The sequence below is a fragment of the Oryza brachyantha genome, chromosome 12, assembly GCF_000231095.2.
Source record: "Oryza brachyantha chromosome 12, ObraRS2, whole genome shotgun sequence".
NCBI classification, from domain to species: Eukaryota; Viridiplantae; Streptophyta; class Magnoliopsida; order Poales; family Poaceae; genus Oryza; species Oryza brachyantha.
Window position 1 is genome coordinate 13,017,576 of NC_023174.2, and position 17,379 is coordinate 13,034,954.

At 38.6% G+C, this 17,379-nt stretch overlaps 3 protein-coding genes across 5 annotated transcripts; 1 reads left to right on the forward strand and 2 right to left on the reverse strand.

Annotated features, from left to right (window-relative positions):
• Positions 1–4,292: 4,292 nt before the first annotated feature.
• LOC102712039 (rho GTPase-activating protein 2) lies at positions 4,293–7,341 on the forward strand. The gene is made up of 5 exons (XM_006664011.3): positions 4,293–4,819; positions 5,577–5,697; positions 5,812–5,931; positions 6,090–6,320; positions 6,627–7,341. The coding sequence occupies exons 1-5, from the start codon at positions 4,458–4,460 to the stop codon at positions 7,116–7,118; spliced, it is 1,326 nt and encodes a 441-aa protein (XP_006664074.2). The 5' UTR covers positions 4,293–4,457; the 3' UTR covers positions 7,119–7,341.
• A 241-nt stretch (positions 7,342–7,582) lies between these two features.
• Positions 7,583–11,539, reverse strand: LOC102711758 (VIN3-like protein 1). Of its 2 annotated transcripts, none has more exons than XM_015843205.2 (4): positions 11,316–11,539; positions 9,812–10,457; positions 9,036–9,346; positions 7,583–8,930 (listed from the first exon to the last, which is right to left on the reverse strand). In XM_015843205.2, the coding sequence occupies exons 1-4, from the start codon at positions 11,356–11,358 to the stop codon at positions 7,816–7,818; spliced, it is 2,115 nt and encodes a 704-aa protein (XP_015698691.2). In that variant the 5' UTR covers positions 11,359–11,539; the 3' UTR covers positions 7,583–7,815. The 2 variants fall into 2 exon arrangements, with proteins under 2 accessions (XP_015698691.2, XP_006664073.2); XM_006664010.3 differs by having other exon boundaries at positions 11,127–11,539.
• A 2,390-nt stretch (positions 11,540–13,929) lies between these two features.
• LOC102712316 (DNA-directed RNA polymerase I subunit rpa43-like) lies at positions 13,930–16,228 on the reverse strand. 2 transcript variants are annotated; one of them, XM_006664012.3, is made up of 6 exons: positions 15,998–16,228; positions 15,500–15,651; positions 15,152–15,261; positions 14,909–14,994; positions 14,331–14,441; positions 13,930–14,230 (listed from the first exon to the last, which is right to left on the reverse strand). In XM_006664012.3, exons 1-6 carry the CDS (start codon positions 16,105–16,107, stop codon positions 14,095–14,097), a joined length of 705 nt encoding a protein of 234 aa, XP_006664075.1. In that variant the 5' UTR covers positions 16,108–16,228; the 3' UTR covers positions 13,930–14,094. The 2 variants fall into 2 exon arrangements, with proteins under 2 accessions (XP_006664075.1, XP_015698511.1); XM_015843025.1 differs by lacking the exon at positions 15,998–16,228 and adding an exon at positions 15,869–15,927.
• Positions 16,229–17,379: the final 1,151 nt, after the last annotated feature.

Genomic DNA, 17,379 nt, shown 5'->3' on the forward strand with positions numbered 1-17,379 from the left:
CAATTACTATCGGCAATGTTGACAGCTACTAGTGTTTCTTTTTAATGTACATGCTGACTTCTGTAAATCATTATAGTAGATTCTTCTCTGCCTTTACCTTTGTGCTTGGAATTTTGGATATGTTATATGTAGCCTATGAAATAATAAAAAGATGGAGACAATTTCTCCATATTCCTGTCCTATTCTTCTACCTAGACGAAGGTAGCGTTCGTTTCTTTCCTTCCTAACTGCTCCATTGTTTTCCATGCACACATTTATCAAATTGCTAAACCGTGTATTTTTTAATTAAAAATTTTCTATAAAAATTTTCTTTTGAAAAGTTATATTAATCCATTTTAAGGTTTCTAAGCTATTACTTAATTAGTTATGAGGTATTCCGTCTCTCTGTTATACGTGCCGAGGGGAGAAGTTCTGAATCAACAATACAGAACACAAACTAAGGCAATGTTAATTAGAGCATAATTAATTAAGTATCAAAATGAGATGTATCATTAGCTCGTAATTAATTAAGTATGAAAAACATGGAAAATTGATTTGTTTGAATTTTTAATTCTTCTATATAAAAAATGTTGCAAAAAATATACATTTAACAATTTAAAATTTGTGCCCATACAAAACAGAGAACTAGAGCCTCTTTGGTTGGAGGCCAAGGGCCTAAGAGGGTGTTTGGTTAAATGCTTCATATTGCTACACCACAGTCTAGTCATGTCATAGTTTTGTAGGTGATTGTTGCATTTGTGGCTAGTCAAACTTTTCATTCATTCGGACTTATCGCAGACTCAATTTTGTACATAAGTTCGTCTAAAGTGTGACCAACTATTTGCTAGCCACACTAAGACCGCGTTCGGAAGGACATGTATAAGTTAACTTATGGTATGGTACGCAAAACATAATAATAAATTAGTACATAATTAATTAATTATTAATTATTAAAAAATATAAAATAGATTAATATGATTTTTTAAAACAACTTTTCTATAGAAATTTTTAAAAAAAATACACCGTTTAACAGTTCGGAAAGTGTGCACACGAAAAACGAGAAAAGTAAGTTAACTAAGGGGAGCTTCCCGAACGCGGCCTAATTGTGGCAAGCCACAAATTGCCCAAGTTTTGATTTGCAAAATTAGCTACCATCGAAACAGATTCTAACTTTGTCGTAGCCCCAAGTTGCCGAAGGTGTGGCAAGCCATATAAAATATGGCCAACAAATTATTGGCCACAAGTGTGAGGGACTTGTTTACTTCGCGAAAAAATTTAGATTGTGTGTCACATCAGATATTTGACTGGATATCAAAAGATTATTTCGGTGACTAATTGAAAAACTAATTATATATAGGGTGTCAAGAAACCACGAGACAAATTTTGTAAGCCTAATTAATCTGTCATTAGCACATATGAGTTACTGTAGCAGTTATGGCTAATCATGGACTAATTAGGCTCAAAAAGTTTGTCTCATAAATTTCTTCCAAACTGTGCAATTAGTTATTTTAACTATATTTAATGCTATATATATGTGTCCAAAAATTCGGTGTGACGGGTGAATGTGAAATTTTTTGAGAACTAAACAGGGAGTATATAACATGTGAGTCAACGAGTTAGAAAAGCATGGTTTGTCACAATTGTATTATCTCCATTCAAAAAGACTTTATGTTTGACTATGTCTCCACAAAGACTATTATTAAGCAATTACTGCATTAAAGTTTGGTAAAATACGGAACAAATGCATTGGTATTTGAAAAAATAGGGGACAATGGGAGTGATTGTTTGGCATATTCACGAGAAAAGACAAATGACATATTTGCAAATAAAAACAATTTATAAATAAAACTTTATATATGTGTTCATAGCATTAAAAGTCTAGACTGAAAATAAACTACAATAAAAAAAACCCAAATATACTCTAAATTTAAAGTTAAAATTTCAAATTTTGGCTTATAAGCATAAGAAAAAGCGAAAAGGTACGACAGAAATACAGTAGGGTTTGAAAAAACAAAAGATATTATAGTTTTTATAGTTTTGTATGAGAATAAAGTTTTTTTTTGAGATACTGGTAATAATAACCAAATATTTACCCAACAAAATATGAGAGATGCATAACATGTAGCGTGTTAAACTGTAGGCACAAACCAAACAACCCCTAAGCCCAACCAAATCTTACATTCAAACAGCCCTAAAACTCTCATATTCAAATTTTAGACCACAATAACATTACTTCAGGATCCATTCTACCCCTCTACTAGTATCTGTGGGAACCGGATCCTAATGCTAATGCAGAGGGTGGCATTAGCTCAAATCTGATCCATTCATTTTTATCCAACGGCTGCAGCTAGCTCAATCACTTCTATTATCTTTGCTATTCTCTTGTTACTGTTACTAAATAAAGTAGTTTATGAGTCCTCTTTTTCACATTAATGCTAGTATTGTATTTCGTTTCATCTACAAAAATCATGGACTAAAGTTGTGTTAAGTATTTTGTTTGTTTCATTAAAATGGTCATAAGGCCAGTTCATTTTAGCTTAAAATGGCTTGCTACTCCATGTATTTCACTAACACATATTTTAAACCCTAAAATAGTGTGTTTTGTGTGAAAACTTCTACAAAGAAGTTGATTTTAAAATCAATTAAATATATTTCTTAACTTTTAATGATTATTACTCAATTAACCATGTCAATCATATTGCTTGTTTTGTGCATGGCTAATGAGCCAAGATGAACTGTTGAGCATGCCCTAAGTCAACACGCCCTAAGTATAGAAGGTAATTTACGTAAGGAAAATAGCACTATATAACCTAATATTGAGATATTAAGTACAAAATGCATCTTAAGAAGGAAGATAACGGTATAATCCTTAAGACCTTACACCAAATGTGGGCTCCCATCGTTTCGCTTTTAGGAAAAAATGTATTTTTATAAAAAAATAATTTGTGTAAAACTTTATACATGTTTCCATAGTGACTCAAAGAATAAATAGTAAAATAAATCATGATAAAAAATAACAAATCCAATTCTATAAGATATAATTTTTAAAGTTTGCTTATAAGCAATTGTAACATTATCACCAAGTCCACCTGTCTGAAATATTTTGCCTCCACCAAATGTTATAACATAAACCGGTTTGTTATGTTTGACGTTGTTGGTTTTTAAACATATTTTTGATCACCCATCTTATTAAAAATAAAACTATAACATAATTACTATTTATTTTGTCATGGTTTATTTTATTATTATGAAAATTTAAGCATGATATTTTTTTTCATATTTGTAAAAGAAAATAAATAAGATTGAATGGTCAAACATGTGTCTAAAAATCAACGATATCAAACATAAAAATAATCAGTGTAGCAATTAATATATACCATGCATGAGTAGACTACGTATTTGCTAAATCCAATTAAGCATAAGTTGAAGTTTACCGTTAGTAATTTTTTACATAAGAAGTTAAAAGATGGATATCATCCAATGGTCATGTACTGAGAGCACAACAAGGAAGAAGGAAACAAGTAAGGCCCCCTTTGATTCAAAGGAAATTCATAGAAATTTTAGAGGATTTTATTTCTATAGGAATTTTTCCTACAAAACCCTTTAGATCAAAGGAATAAACCCTATGAAATCCTACGAAATTCCCATGGAATGCCTCTTCCCATATAAGTTTTGGAGAAAATTTAACAAGAGGTAGAACCTCATGGAAATAATCCTATGAGTCTTTATCTCTCCTCAAATTCCTGTATTTTTCCTGTGATCCAATCAAACGACTATTCCTGCGTTTTTTCTATGTTTTACAATCATTTGTTTTATACTTATATTTCCTATCAGAATTCTATGTTTTTCCTATTTCTCCTGTTTTTTCATTCCTGTGATTCAAAGGGCCCTAATTAAGCTAAAAAAGCACCAGAGCTTGTTGTAGCCATTGGATGAAGATGGATGGATAGGATTGGAGCTAATGCCATCCTCTGCATTAGCTTAATGTTGAGGATCCGGTTCTGTATTTGTGTCACTCAAAACCTTCATTGTGCAAATTGTGTGTCTATAGTACAAATTTTTCAAAAACTTTCGTTGGTGACATAAAAAAGGCACACGAAAACAACAACAAAAAGAAACAGTCTGCCGCAGTCACACGCTTTTCGGTTTTCTGCGGCCAAAAGGGCGCGGTCGGGTTTGAAAAAAACCCTGCCCTACACATTTTACGACTCGCCCCCTCCCAATTCAAAAATATTTACATCCAGGTCCTTTCCTCTCCTCCCCCCTCATTAATGCTCTCTCTGAGCTCTCTGCCTCCAAGAAGACGAAGGCCATTGGTTGGTGCAGAGCGAGGAGAGAGAGAGGGGAAGAGGAGTAGGAGGGGATTTTGTATCCCCAGCTCCCGAGAAGCGGAGAGAGAGAAGCTTCGGTCCGTTCGTGAGATTTTTGGTGGCGAGTTTTGCAGTTCTTTCTTCCAAGAATCGGAGGAGGAGGAGGAGATGACGGGGGTTGTGGTGGTGTCGCCGTCGGGGTGCAAGGGGGGAGGAGGAGGGGCGGGGAGGGAGAGGGAGAGGCAGCAGCTGTCGGTGCTGGAGGCGCTGCTCGCGGCGGTGAGGAAGTCGGTGGTGGCGTGCAGGGTGGAGCGGGAGGACGGCGGCGGCGGTGGGTGGGGGGAGGATGGGGAGGGGGATGAGGAGGAGGAGGTGGCGGTGGCGGCGGCGGCGGCGATGGGTGAGATGGAGATCGGGTGGCCGACCGATGTCCGCCACGTCGCGCACGTCACCTTCGACCGCTTCCATGGTTTCCTCGGCCTCCCCGTCGAGTTCGCCGTCGAGATCCCCTGCCGCGTCCCCAGCGCCAGGTAATCAATCCCCCCCAGCATTTCGATCTCCCCCCAATCTCCATCAAGTTCAAATATTCTCCTATTTTCTGGACTTCTGCTTCGAATTTCCATTCAAAAATAGCATTTTTGCCGCAAATTTTAAATTTTTTCTTCAGTCCTTGCTCTTGTGAACTATAATGTATTAAGCAAAATTTGAGCTTGCAAGAGGTAGATCTGGCGATGCGGAGGGAGAGACGAGAGCTTCCGCCCGTTTCAATTCGGTTGTTGAACTGCCTTTCCCGTCATTGATTAGCTCTTGCTTTCAAAACAAGACTCAAAACAAAAGTACATCCTGGACAACAGGTTCAATCAATGTATGATTTAGATAGCGTTTATGGGGAGCGTAACAGGACGCTTGACTTATTCAGCTGATTGTGGTACTAGTGCATAAGTGCATTTGTACCTAATAATGCATTTATATCATTGTTTGCGATTTTGCGATATGGCCATTTCAAGATTTGTTATGGAGACACCGGAGCTTGCAACCTACTGTACAATTGTAGAAAAGCTGAATGAAAGTTTGAAGAGCAATTTTATCGTACTTGAGAAGGTACCAGGAAGAGGTACCAAATTTTACATAGAAAACAGTAGTACCTCGTAGTATTTGCTCAGGATGGGAAAAATGCTCAAGTTTGAAATTGATCGCTGGAGACAGATTGGCTTGCTGCTTGAATCGCGTTAGCTTGATGAACTGTGACCAAAGATGCTTACATTAGCCTCTGATTTTCCCCTGCAGTGCTAGTGTTTTTGGTGTCTCGGCTGAATCGATGCAGTGCAGCTACGATGGCAAGGGAAACTCAGTTCCCACTATACTGCTGCTCATGCAGGAGAGGTTGTATGCTCAGGGAGGCCTAAAGGTCAGGCGTCAGAAATTTGATTGTTGGCCCTCTTTGATTCTGTTTGATATGGATTTACAGTTTCATGACATCGAACATGGATTTGCATTTAATCCGAGTTTTTGGCATTTTAAGGCTGAAGGAATCTTTCGCATAAACCCGGAAAATGACCAAGAGGAGCATGTGAGGGACCAGCTGAACAAAGGAGTTGTCCCTGAGGACATTGATGTTCACTGTTTGGCAAGCCTGATTAAGGTACAATTATCCTCCTAGCAAAAACATGAGACAATCGTGTTCATGCAACCATATTTCCCTTCTCTTAAGATATTATCATTTACTTCCTGCTCTGAAGTCGTACAGCAATTCCATCATGGTTTTGCAAAAGGAAAGAACTAAAACCTTCTCTATCCCAGGCATGGTTCAGGGAACTTCCAGAAGGTGTACTTGATAGCCTCTCCCCTGAGCAAGTGCTGCAGTACAATTCCGAAGAAGAATTCCTAGAACTTGTGACGCTTTTGCGCCCCACCCAAGCAGCGCTCCTCAATTGGGCTGTTGAGCTAATGGCTGATGTTGTCGAAGAGGAGGAGCTGAACAAGATGAATGCTAGGAACATAGCCATGGTGTTTGCTCCCAACATGACTCAGGTAATCTTCATCTCAGTATTTTTTTAGAGTTGGCATGTGATATGTTCTTCAGTACTTTCTCTAAAAAAGATCAGACTAACCCCACATCTTTTCACTTCTGCTAATGCTTATAAGCCAAAGTTTAAATCTTCAACCTCAATTTAAAGTTGATTTTCGAGTTTTTTCACTGAAGTTTCTTTTCCGGCCTTTGCTTTTAGATCGCTAAGAATACTTATATAAAAATGTTATTCACAAATTATTTTTCATTTGTAAATATGTTGTTTGGCAACCCCCCTAAGGTTTACCTTATTTTTTTGTTCTATGCAGATGTCAGATCCTTTAACAGCCCTAATGCATGCTGTCCAAGTCATGAACTTCCTCAAGACATTGATCTTGAGGACACTTCGAGAGCGTGATGATGCAGCCAGCGGAGATTACACTCCATATTCATCTCCAGCTTCATCCAGTCAGCATAACGATGCTGAATACTACGGCAGCGAGCGAGACATGGACAGGAGCTGCGAGATGAGCGACATGCACAGCGAAATCAGCAGGTCCGGCCGACAGGTGGATTTCCTCGTGAGGTACAACACCTGCTTCGACGGCGAGCAAGAAGGCGTCGATCCCCTGAGCGACGTCGAGGAAGTGTTCTTGAAACAGCTGGAGAGCGATCTTGGAGTGGATAAACGAGAGGAAGGTGCGAAAGAACAGGATGAAGTAACCTCAGAGGTGATGGCTGTCAAAAGTGCTGAAGCTGAGCTGAATGTTGTTGAAGCAGGTGACAGACAGAAGGAAGACGGTGCAGAGCCGTTGCAATGACGAACTGTTCAATGTATTTTGAGCCTGTAGATCTCATGATTTGCTGTACTGGATTGTTTTCTCAACACATGGTTGAGTGTAGTGCTCAATGGATGTTTGACTGTAATGTAGCATTATGTAAACCTAGCTGATCCCTTTATCCTTGGATGTGGGTGATAATTAGTGTGTGTGTCAATGTTAGTGTCACGTGAGAACTGGGAATGCTGTTGCAGATGTGAATCAATGCCTTGAATCTCCATGTAATGATTTCCATGAGATGGTTGTAACAAACCAATTTTCCCTTGGTAATAATATTCATCATCGTGTAGCAGGAGAATGGATTTTCATCGACAAGTTGGATAGCATATGGAAGTTGGAATTTTGAATACAGGTACACCAGAATGACTATATTCAACTGGCTATACTTGAGGACAAAGAAGTTTATCTCATACATTTTTCCTGTTATAATTGAAGGAAGATATTGGTTTTTAAATATGATACGGGTATTCATTTCCCAGTAAACCAGATACAGACATTTAAAGTTGCAAAATATCATCATGATGGCTGGCTGGGCGCCAAGCACAGCATCAAAGCTAACTACATATACATTTATCAGTAGTTAAAAAGTAGCATTTCAGCAAAGTGGAAAATTGTGGCCCCTGCAATTTCTCCCCTTGCAAGAATATAAGATAGCGATTTCAGCTTTCACCTGGATGGATTAGTGCCATAACTTGCTGCAGAAACCCATTCTTGGCTTCTTACATGAAACAATTTCTTCAAAGGAATCCAAGAGCTGTGCTGCCAAGCTACTGGGATCATCAGCAAGGGTGCGGATAAAAGTGACCACAACCCTGCGCTCGTGTTCTGTCGATCTCAAGCTAAACCAGGTTAGAAATTTCATCCTAAAGTCCTTTTCGATGTGTCCAGAACATTCCAACCATCGTATAACCTTCACACAGTATTCATAGTTATCATCTAGCTGACCTAACCTACGGGAGAAGTGCTTGGGTGGGCTGATGAGCAAAGTGCTATCATCAGCACCAGTTTCTTGCTCTAAATAAGTCTCCTGCTCTAAGTCTGATGTCTGTTTCCGACTTTGTGATCGGGATTCCATGGCTGGTGCCTCTCCAACAAGCCCCTCTGCACAGGTATCAGACTCACCGCAACCATTTGACTTTCTCAGTCCATTCTTACCTGAAGTAGATATGTTCTCGTTCCGGAAGCTCTCTGTTGGCATCACTACCTCTGCGTTTAGGTCTGGGACTGAGGATTCATTAAGATCAAGCTCATGGGGAACAACATGTGCAACATGATCCTTATCATGTAATGCTGAATCACTTTGACAGCAAGAATCTTCAATCTCATCTTTGCAGGCCTCATTGGGGCAACCATTCTCCTCAGCCCAAGCTTTCCGCAGGACTTGACCCAGCTGATGCACCTGGAAGCCTGATGACCAGCCATTTCGACCCTTGCCATCCCTCTTGGCAGTAGATGAGCAACCTTCTGCACCATGTTCCATGTTCTTGTGAATGATTTCCACACTCTTGGTAAAACACTTACACTCTGAGTGGCCCAGATCACCATGCTCAGTAAATGAAATGATCCGGAAAGCATATTCTGTGCAAGGCTGCAAACTGGAAACCAGAATTCTTCTTTGGTCTTTGGGGAAAATTGCAGGCACCCGAGTGGAAGGTGGTTCTCTGCTATTCCAATACCAGAGTTTATAGCCTCTGATAGCATGATACTGTGAAGAAACAGCTTCTTTCAGAACCACAACTAACGATGAAGTTGTAATATCTTCAAATCTAAATCTGCAGGCAGCAGGAAGTGTATCTGCACCATGGAAAGAAGTCAAATGATTTGTAGAATTATTAATTTCATGTTGCATTCATGAGACAGAGGTAAAAATTATATATGCAAAGACTGTGAAATCATTACCAATTTGTTTTGTTTCTGCTTGACCATTTGACTTCAGCCACTCATCTGCCTTATCAATTGCTAAAGAGCAAAGTTGCTGCACATCAGCAGCCACAGGCAGTCGGCCAACAATTCCACGGGCCATCTTGGAAGACGTACCATCAAGGGGGCCCACCTCAGTTTCCAGCTTTGCTTTTGCATCTTCTACAATCTTATGAAACTCTTTAAAACGAGTTGTGCCATCCAATAGTCTGTGGCTCAAGTAAATGCGGGAACAAAGGATATCAACACGACGAGCATCTTTCGCAACCATTAGCTGTCTTTTCCAGCACCTGCATCACGTAATTCAAAAGAACCATAAAATAACCAACCAAATCAAAGGTGAAAATACACAGGAAGAAGTATTCACCACAACATAACCCTATAGTTGCTACTAGTTATAAATAAAAATATATATATATGATGCTTTAAACAATTACATTACTATGTTATCTTTCTGTTGTATGCTTCAACTTGAATATTTAGGGTACAAAGTGGTCTGCAGTTGCAGATATCGAGGAGCACTCAATAAAGTATTTGAAACCCAAACTAAATTAACCATATTAGTTTAGGATCAGCTATCTAATGAGAAGATCAGTGTTTTGAAACTCTAGCATTAAATGAAAAAAATCAGCAATTCTCTTGGTATAAGCCATCATCTAGCATGAATACTTTAAGAAAGTGTGTCTAAGGACATTCCCATAAAGAAAATAAGAATATTAAGGCAAATAGCAAGATGTCTAAGCAGAAACACTCACCCAAGTATTCCAATAACCTTTCCACATGCCGCGCAGCAATAGTTACCATCGAGCGGCATCGATTGACCAAGATCAATGCATCCTATCTTTTGATGCTGGAGTGCACATTCAATGTGGCAGGATGACTCACAGCAATCTCGGTCACCAGTTTCTGATGAGCAGACCAGCCAAAGGCTAGGATCTTTGTTGTCATCAAAAAGATGACAAATACAACATGAACACCTCTTACAAAATGTATTGTCAGAGGTCAATACAGCTTTGCAGGCTGCATTTTTACATATCCACGTACCAGGAGGCCTTGCATCCTGAAATGGTTCATTTCCACGTAGTTGGACAGGATGGTCCCCCTTCCTTGGAAGCTTTCTAGGAGCCTGGTTACCAGTGAGGCACGAATTGTTATTGCTATTCGAGACGAGTTTCTTGGAATCCATGTTCTTACATCTCTTTACAGCTGCTGTTCTTGGTATGTCTTCCACTGATTTGCATTTTGATGAGCTAGACTGTTTCTTTTCTGTGCTAACACTAGCATCATTCGACTCTTGATCTAGAAACCCCAGTTGTTCCAGGGTATTATCTGAAATGGTATTGCTATCATCAGCATGTCTATTTTCTTCAAGCGCACTTGCACCAATAGAAGTGTGTAATGCTAGCATGGCAAGAACAAAGCAGAAAAAAGAAGTTCATTAGTATGACCATGGACAACCTGAATCATCAGCAAGAACATAGTTCAGTTTCAGATAGCAGCCACACAAGGAAATCATAACACATTTATATACTCCTTTGAAACACTATCATTAGCACATAAATCCAAGTTAGATCACATAATTTAGGCCATGTGGGAAAAATCTCTACATAACCCTGCCAATAAAAGAAAAACAAAGTGGTTTGATGATGCTTGGAAGCAACAGTCTCATCCAAATAAGTATATCCAAGTCAATATAATAACCCGGACGTCGCATGACAGTTCAACTCCAACAGCGTTTTACAAGCATTTCTAATGATGCTTTAGCACAACTCGCCGATTTCCATCATGATCACAGCTAATATCATCTCGGTGTATTCACGCACAAAACTCCATACAGAAAAAAAAAATGCCATCTTTCACGCATATATCGAACCACAAAAATCGACGCAAGTAGCATGATCCACCACAACTAGATACGAGCTCATACTGCTGGAATCGAAGATTCCATATCCCATAAATTTGGCACCATTAAAGCATTAACCAATCCAGAATAATCTCACATTAATGCGATGACGCTTTCATCCCCTCTCCCCCCAAGAAAAGATAAAATCCCCTGGCTGAAAGATTTACCATTTTCAGCCACGCAGCAACCTCCATGAAAGCGGCTAATCAGCAAGCAGCAGCACGAGCACCAGTAACGCATGAGGAAGAGCAAGAACCGGATCGATCGATCCGTGGATCTCCGAAGGGCGGGTGGAGCCGGAGAACAAACGAGAAAGAACCAAAGCAGCGAAGCTTCAGTTCAGCTTTAGGGCTCACCGGCAGCAGCGAAGAGCCCCGGCGGCGGGTCCCCTCCGGCCATCCCGGCAGAAGTATATCAGGGACCTACGCGTCGCCGCCGCCGCAGGACTCCACGAGGCAAGGACGGAGACGACGGCCGCGGCTCCTCGGGCCTCGGCGGCGGCGGCGGTGGCGGCGAGGAAGGAGGAGTTTCTGTTGCTGCTGCTTTCCTCCCTTTCCTCTGCGAAAAAAGGAAGCTTTTTTCTTCTTTTCTCTCGTTGATTGATTTGTCGCTTTGGTGGTGGTGCGCCGGAGGCGAAGGCTGAGAGCGACCAGGCCAAGTGGGAGTATGGGCCGGGCTGGAAAAGGCCCGCGCAGATGGGCGGCCCACGCAGATCCAGACGCTTCCACGTGGGCCCCACATAAAGTTACGGTTTTTCGGAAGTTCTAGCAGTCGCTACTTCTCAGAGCAAGTTCTAAGCGAGTTAAATAGCATAGCCCACTGCTACTGCTAGCTCTAAAGTCAATCTAATAGGTAATTTATATAATAGTTATCTATAAAATATTAATACATGGTTTCACATGTCATATATAAATTAGTAGTTTACCTTCTTTCTCTCTCATCTTATCTATTTAAAATATACTTATAGCTGGTTTATAGCCTGCTATTGTACCTGCTCTCATAGAATCTCAATAAAGTCATAGGCTCCCTAAATATAGTTGAGTTTTGTAGTGACAGAATTTACGAAATGAACTAGAAATTAAAAGTTCATCTAGTTTTCTTATTTTAAATTATAACCTTCTCATTGGCTGCTTATTAGAAGAGAGCTAGAAAATCCTCATGTCCAGAGAATCCTCATGTCTAGAGCGGTGCTAACCGAAGGTTAACGGGTCATCGTGTTTGCAAACGAAAAATAATTTAGTATATTTATAGATAAAAAATAATTTATACATAAAAATTTTATATATATGTTCTTTAGATATCTAAAAGCAAAGGCTAAAAAATAAAATACGATAAAAATATATCAAAATTATTTTTAAATTTAACACTAATATTTTAATTTTCGCAGCAAAATGATAGCCCAAAAATCATTTTATTTTTTCTCTAAAAAGCCAAACCATCACCACCAATTCTATCTAACAATTCAATATCCTGCTTTAAACACTTCTTCTGGAGCTTCAGAGCATCTCCAAGAGAATGGCTAAATTTTGACTATCCAAATTAAAATTTAGTCATTCGTTTTAGTTTTAGCAACTCGAATTTTGAGAGTATCTCCAAGAGACTCTTCATCCTCACTCTCCAAATTCTAGCGAGGCGAGGATGACACGGGGGTTCCACCCATGTGGGACCCACGGATAACAACTAGTGAGGGAATGAGTTATTAAATTTGGCCACTAAGGATTCAAGTTTAGCTATTCAAATAACATGATAAGTCAAATAGCGACTCTCTTGAAGGACATTTTATATGCAAAATGACCAAATTTAAATATGTCAAGTGAGATGGTCATTCTCTTTGAAGATGCTCTCATGCTCGGGATCCAGCTTTCTGCGCCTAGTTTACATGTGCTGCTCACACGAGCTAACTTTATTTCACTTTTCTGAGCACTTATTTTAAAGCGCTAGACAATGTATTTTTAAGGAAGAATTCTTTCATATAAAAATAAAATAATTATCTTTTAAAATTTTACTATAATTAACATTTAGTTAATTATACGCTAATAACACATTGTTCTCCCTGCGCCTAAAAGATTCAACAAAAAGAACACGATCAAACCACGAACTATCATACAAAAAGAAGTTTAATCGAAAGAGTCACTACCGTGCCAGATAAAGTACGAGCCTGGATTTGATAAGAGTGTCTTTTGATTGGATTAATGGGGCTGGATGGGAGATGCCTACCTAGAATTTTTGGGATAAGATAACTAACAAAGGAATATATTCTTTTTAATATGTTGAATAAGTAGACCATCCAACCATCAGGAAAGCCGTCCATGTTTGCTGGTATACTCTAATTGGCTGCGGCGTGCCTAATTTTCTGTTAGCAAGTTTTTAATGATTTTTTTCTTCCTAATCATTTGCTCAATATATGATTTGATTAGAGTGTTATATTCATTACAATCAAATGTTTACTTAAATGTTTAAAGCAAGATCTCAAATTATTAGATTTTGAAAACAAATATATATAACAAATAAGCCCTACCATATTTTGGCATAACTCACATCTTTTCACTTATGCTTATAAGTCAAAAATTTAAAATTTCAAACCTAATTTTGAGATTTTTTTTGCCGAAGTTTATTTTTGTCTTGTCTTTTAGATCGCTAAGAATACATACATATACATATACACATACATATACATATATATATATACATATATATATATATATATATTATTTATAAATAGACAATCCCATCCATACAAACCAAACCCAAAAAAAAAATGATCATATCCAACAAAATACGGATAGCCATATCCCATTCACCCATTACTAAACCAAACACGCTCTAAATAGACGTTAAACCCGTGATGTCCTGCGTTTGTCTATTGTATCTACGTTAAAAAAAGGGAATCATATGTTGTTTGCAGGTGTAAATACTACAAAATCGCTCTCAGAGCTGTGGATTGTAGCTTCTGACCAGGCAAAACAACTATCTACTGAAATGGAACATGTCTCTCTCCAATGAGTATCCGCAGGCAGCACAAGCAATTTCATGTGTCCCCAAAACAAATCAGTGCTCTTCAGTAGCTTACCATGTTCCAAACTAAGAGCTAAACTTTGTACTACAACAGAATCCTTTGTAAACTTATAAAATGCATCATTCTTCTAAAGCCCTCTTTCGGGACTTGTGCGGTCGTTCAGAACTTATCACGCCATCTTCATTGTCCAATGTTCTGTGATCTTGTTCGTTCTGCTCAATTTTAATTCTAATATTGCCTGATCTCCTTATATGACTGCAAATTGAGCAGCACATGTATTACTCAAAAGCTAAAAAATGTTAAAGAGGGATAAAATATTAGTTTAACAACAGGGAATATGGTAACATATGCACACCTGTTGATTTCTGATGTATATTCGGCATCATGGATTGATAGCCAATGCATGGATCCAGTATGAGGTGGGATTAAAGATCCAGTTATGTGACAATTCATTTCTGTATCCACCCTACAATTGAACATCGGAAGAATGGACATGATTAATTTATGTGATTCAGAATGCACATGGTCACATTAACTATGTCCAATCACATCAGGATCTATCATGTGGTTCTTGTATAAATCTTAACATACCAGGATCTATCATGAGGTTCTTATATACATCTTATAGACATGAATCAAGCTAAAAAGCTAGTGCTCTATGCCCACTATGAAGTGGCATGGGTACCAGGAACACAGAACCCTGTCCATATTACTGACTCCACCTGACACATTATTTTAGAATGTACTATACTTCAGTTAAAGTTGCTAGTCTTGGGAACCCCTCAATCCCTCATCAGCACAGCAGGGGAAATATATTGATATCCCAGGACAGAACATGTATATGTGCAACATGCAGTCAATACAAAAAACATAGGAAAAATACAAATATATAAAAATACTCTTAACGATTTGAATCTGACAAAAAGCCTCTACCTTTTTACAGAAAACCGTATCATGCTTCCCTTTCTTATCACATGATGTTTGTCCGACCGGCTTATGAATTTTCCTCGATCACCTCTCTACATGAAAGAGGATATCAAATGTAACTGAACATAACTATCATTATAAGGATTGTTCAATTGGTAATAAGTGAAATTCATTCAGATTTATATAGGGAATAAAAAGTGTTAGTCAAATGTTCATCCCCCTCATTGTTAAGAGAAAAGCTGGTCTTACTCTTTTGAACTTGAACCTCTCATTAATATCATCTGACATGATGGCTGCTGAGAAAACCCCTAGTACAATGGCATGGATTGATTCCTTCCCAAGCAGTTCAACCTTCCCCTCTGAAGTTAGAAAGCATTTAAACATCAGAGCAATTCAAACTTTTACCACATAGCACACAAATAGCAATGTAACAGTGGCAAACATATTACAAAACAATGCAAAATTGGTCTCTTCAAGGTGCTGCAATTTCATACAATAAATATAACATGATGGTTTGAGCTAATGATACAAATGTTGTTCAGCAGGTCCATATCTACAATTCCAAAGTTAGCGGAGTCCACCAAGAATCGAACTTACCAAGGATCATGTCCGGCTGGGGAGAATAGAGCAGCAGATTCGCATGCACCAGTACGCCGAAAAATGGCACCAAACCATTCAGGATCTTCGCTTGACCACCATCGACGATAACCTCATGAGCTAATAACACACCGTCAAAGCGGTCTTCATACCTGTGCAGGATTACCAGTCATCCAAATGGCTCACCATATCAAAGCTCACTAAACAGAGAAACGAAATGACTGAAACTTTGCAACAGTTCCAGACATGGAATCAGAGTGCACGGCTTGTATAACCTATACACCATCTCCCTGAAACATCTAGTCTAGCTTAGCTGCATTGATCGATCGATCTAGTTCCAAACTAGAACTCCCAGAAATTTCACCATACATGTCTCCTCCTCTAATCCAACCAAGATCAGCGGAACCTCGCATTGCCCGACCGAGCGACGTACAGGGGGGCCGAGTAGGGATAGCTCTTCGCGCGGACCAAGGGAGTGGAGAGGAGAAGGGGACGCACGAGAAGAGGGTGGTGCTGAGCTGGCGGGCGACGGCGCGGCGGACGTCGGCGGCGTTGGAGGGGTGCACGTACACCGTCAGCTCGGCCTCCGCCTCCCGGAGCGCCTGCATCGCGGCGGCGGCGGCGGCGGCGAACCGTAAACCCTAGCCAGCGGCCGGGGGGATTGGAGCGTTGGAGGGTGGGAAAGCGAAGGAAACCGCGCGCGCCGTAGCGACTCGGGCGCACGGCCCACGTACACTATGGGCGGCTGCCCACAGGCTCCATAGCCAGTATACTATTCACTTATTAGTGAGAGCATCATCAAAGAATGCTACTACGTCCATTTCGTAATCCAATATGTTTCACTTTTTTTTAAGTTATTATTTATCTTATTTAAAAATTTAGTATAAATATAAAAAATAACAAGTCGTGTTTAAAATTTTTTTATAATAAATTAAGTCACTAACAAAATAAATAATATTTCCATAATTTTTTGAATAAAACAAATAGTCAAATAGTACAAGTAAAAAAGTCAAACAATATTTTATTTTATATATATTTACATTTGCTTATCTTAACAATATTGCTTGTAAAAATTACACACTATTCCAATAGAAATCTAAAACTGAATAACTTGTATTATGAATACAAATTTTTGTCATAAATTTAGGATACAAATGAGTTAATTTAGGTATGCGTAAATATTATAAATGTATTTGGTAACATGTTAGAGATATATCTTTAGTCTAATTCTCAAATTTTAGTATTAGGGCTCAATTTTAAACATCTCTTGGAGATGCTCACGTTATAAGATTTTTTGAACTTGTCTACATTTATTTATATGCTAATAAATCTAGAATATATATATATAATGTAAACATTAATATGGATAAATTTAGACAAACCCAAAAAATCTTATAATATACTCCCTCCGTCTCAATTTGATTGTCGCTTAATGAAAAACAAAATTCCTAGTATGATCGTCATATTTGTGTCGAACGACTGCTTCTTCTCGGGAGCGATGTGGACATTGCTTTGTTTTCGGATAAAAATCAATGCACGACCGTTGAGAGTTAATCTCTGAATGCACATGCAAGCTTTGGCCACTGAAAATTGGGTTTGTTTTAATGTCAACCTATTTTCAAGTTTGACTAAGTTTATAGGTAAACATAGCAATATTATCAACATAAAATAAATATTATAAAATATATTCGATATTGGATTTAATGAAAATAATTTGGTATATGGATGGTACTATAATTGTCTATAAATTTGGTTAAACTCGAAGAAATTTGATTTAGGGTAAATTCAACTGACTTATAATATGAAACGGATAAAGTATTTTTTTAGCTGGGATTGGGGAAAAGGTTTGTAAATTCTAATAAAATATTGTCCTATTTGTC

Coding starts and splice junctions, on each gene's coding strand:
- LOC102712316 (XM_006664012.3), bottom strand. CDS start 16,107: ATGCAGGCGCTCCGGGAGGCGGAGGCCGAGCTGACGGTGTACGTGCAC. Junction 15,262..15,499: donor CCAGCCGGACATGATCCTTG/GTAAGTTCGATT, acceptor TTCTAACTTCAG/AGGGGAAGGTTGAACTGCTT. Junction 14,995..15,151: donor AGAGGTTCAAGTTCAAAAGA/GTAAGACCAGCT, acceptor TCTTTCATGTAG/AGAGGTGATCGAGGAAAATT.
- LOC102712039 (XM_006664011.3), top strand. CDS start 4,458: ATGACGGGGGTTGTGGTGGTGTCGCCGTCGGGGTGCAAGGGGGGAGGA. Junction 5,698..5,811: donor ATGCTCAGGGAGGCCTAAAG/GTCAGGCGTCAG, acceptor TGGCATTTTAAG/GCTGAAGGAATCTTTCGCAT. Junction 5,932..6,089: donor GTTTGGCAAGCCTGATTAAG/GTACAATTATCC, acceptor TCTCTATCCCAG/GCATGGTTCAGGGAACTTCC.
- LOC102711758 (XM_006664010.3), bottom strand. CDS start 11,199: ATGCGTTACTGGTGCTCGTGCTGCTGCTTGCTGATTAGCCGCTTTCAT. Junction 10,458..11,126: donor TTGCTGCGTGGCTGAAAATG/GTAAATCTTTCA, acceptor TTGCCATGCTAG/CATTACACACTTCTATTGGT. Junction 8,931..9,035: donor AGCAGAAACAAAACAAATTG/GTAATGATTTCA, acceptor TCCATGGTGCAG/ATACACTTCCTGCTGCCTGC.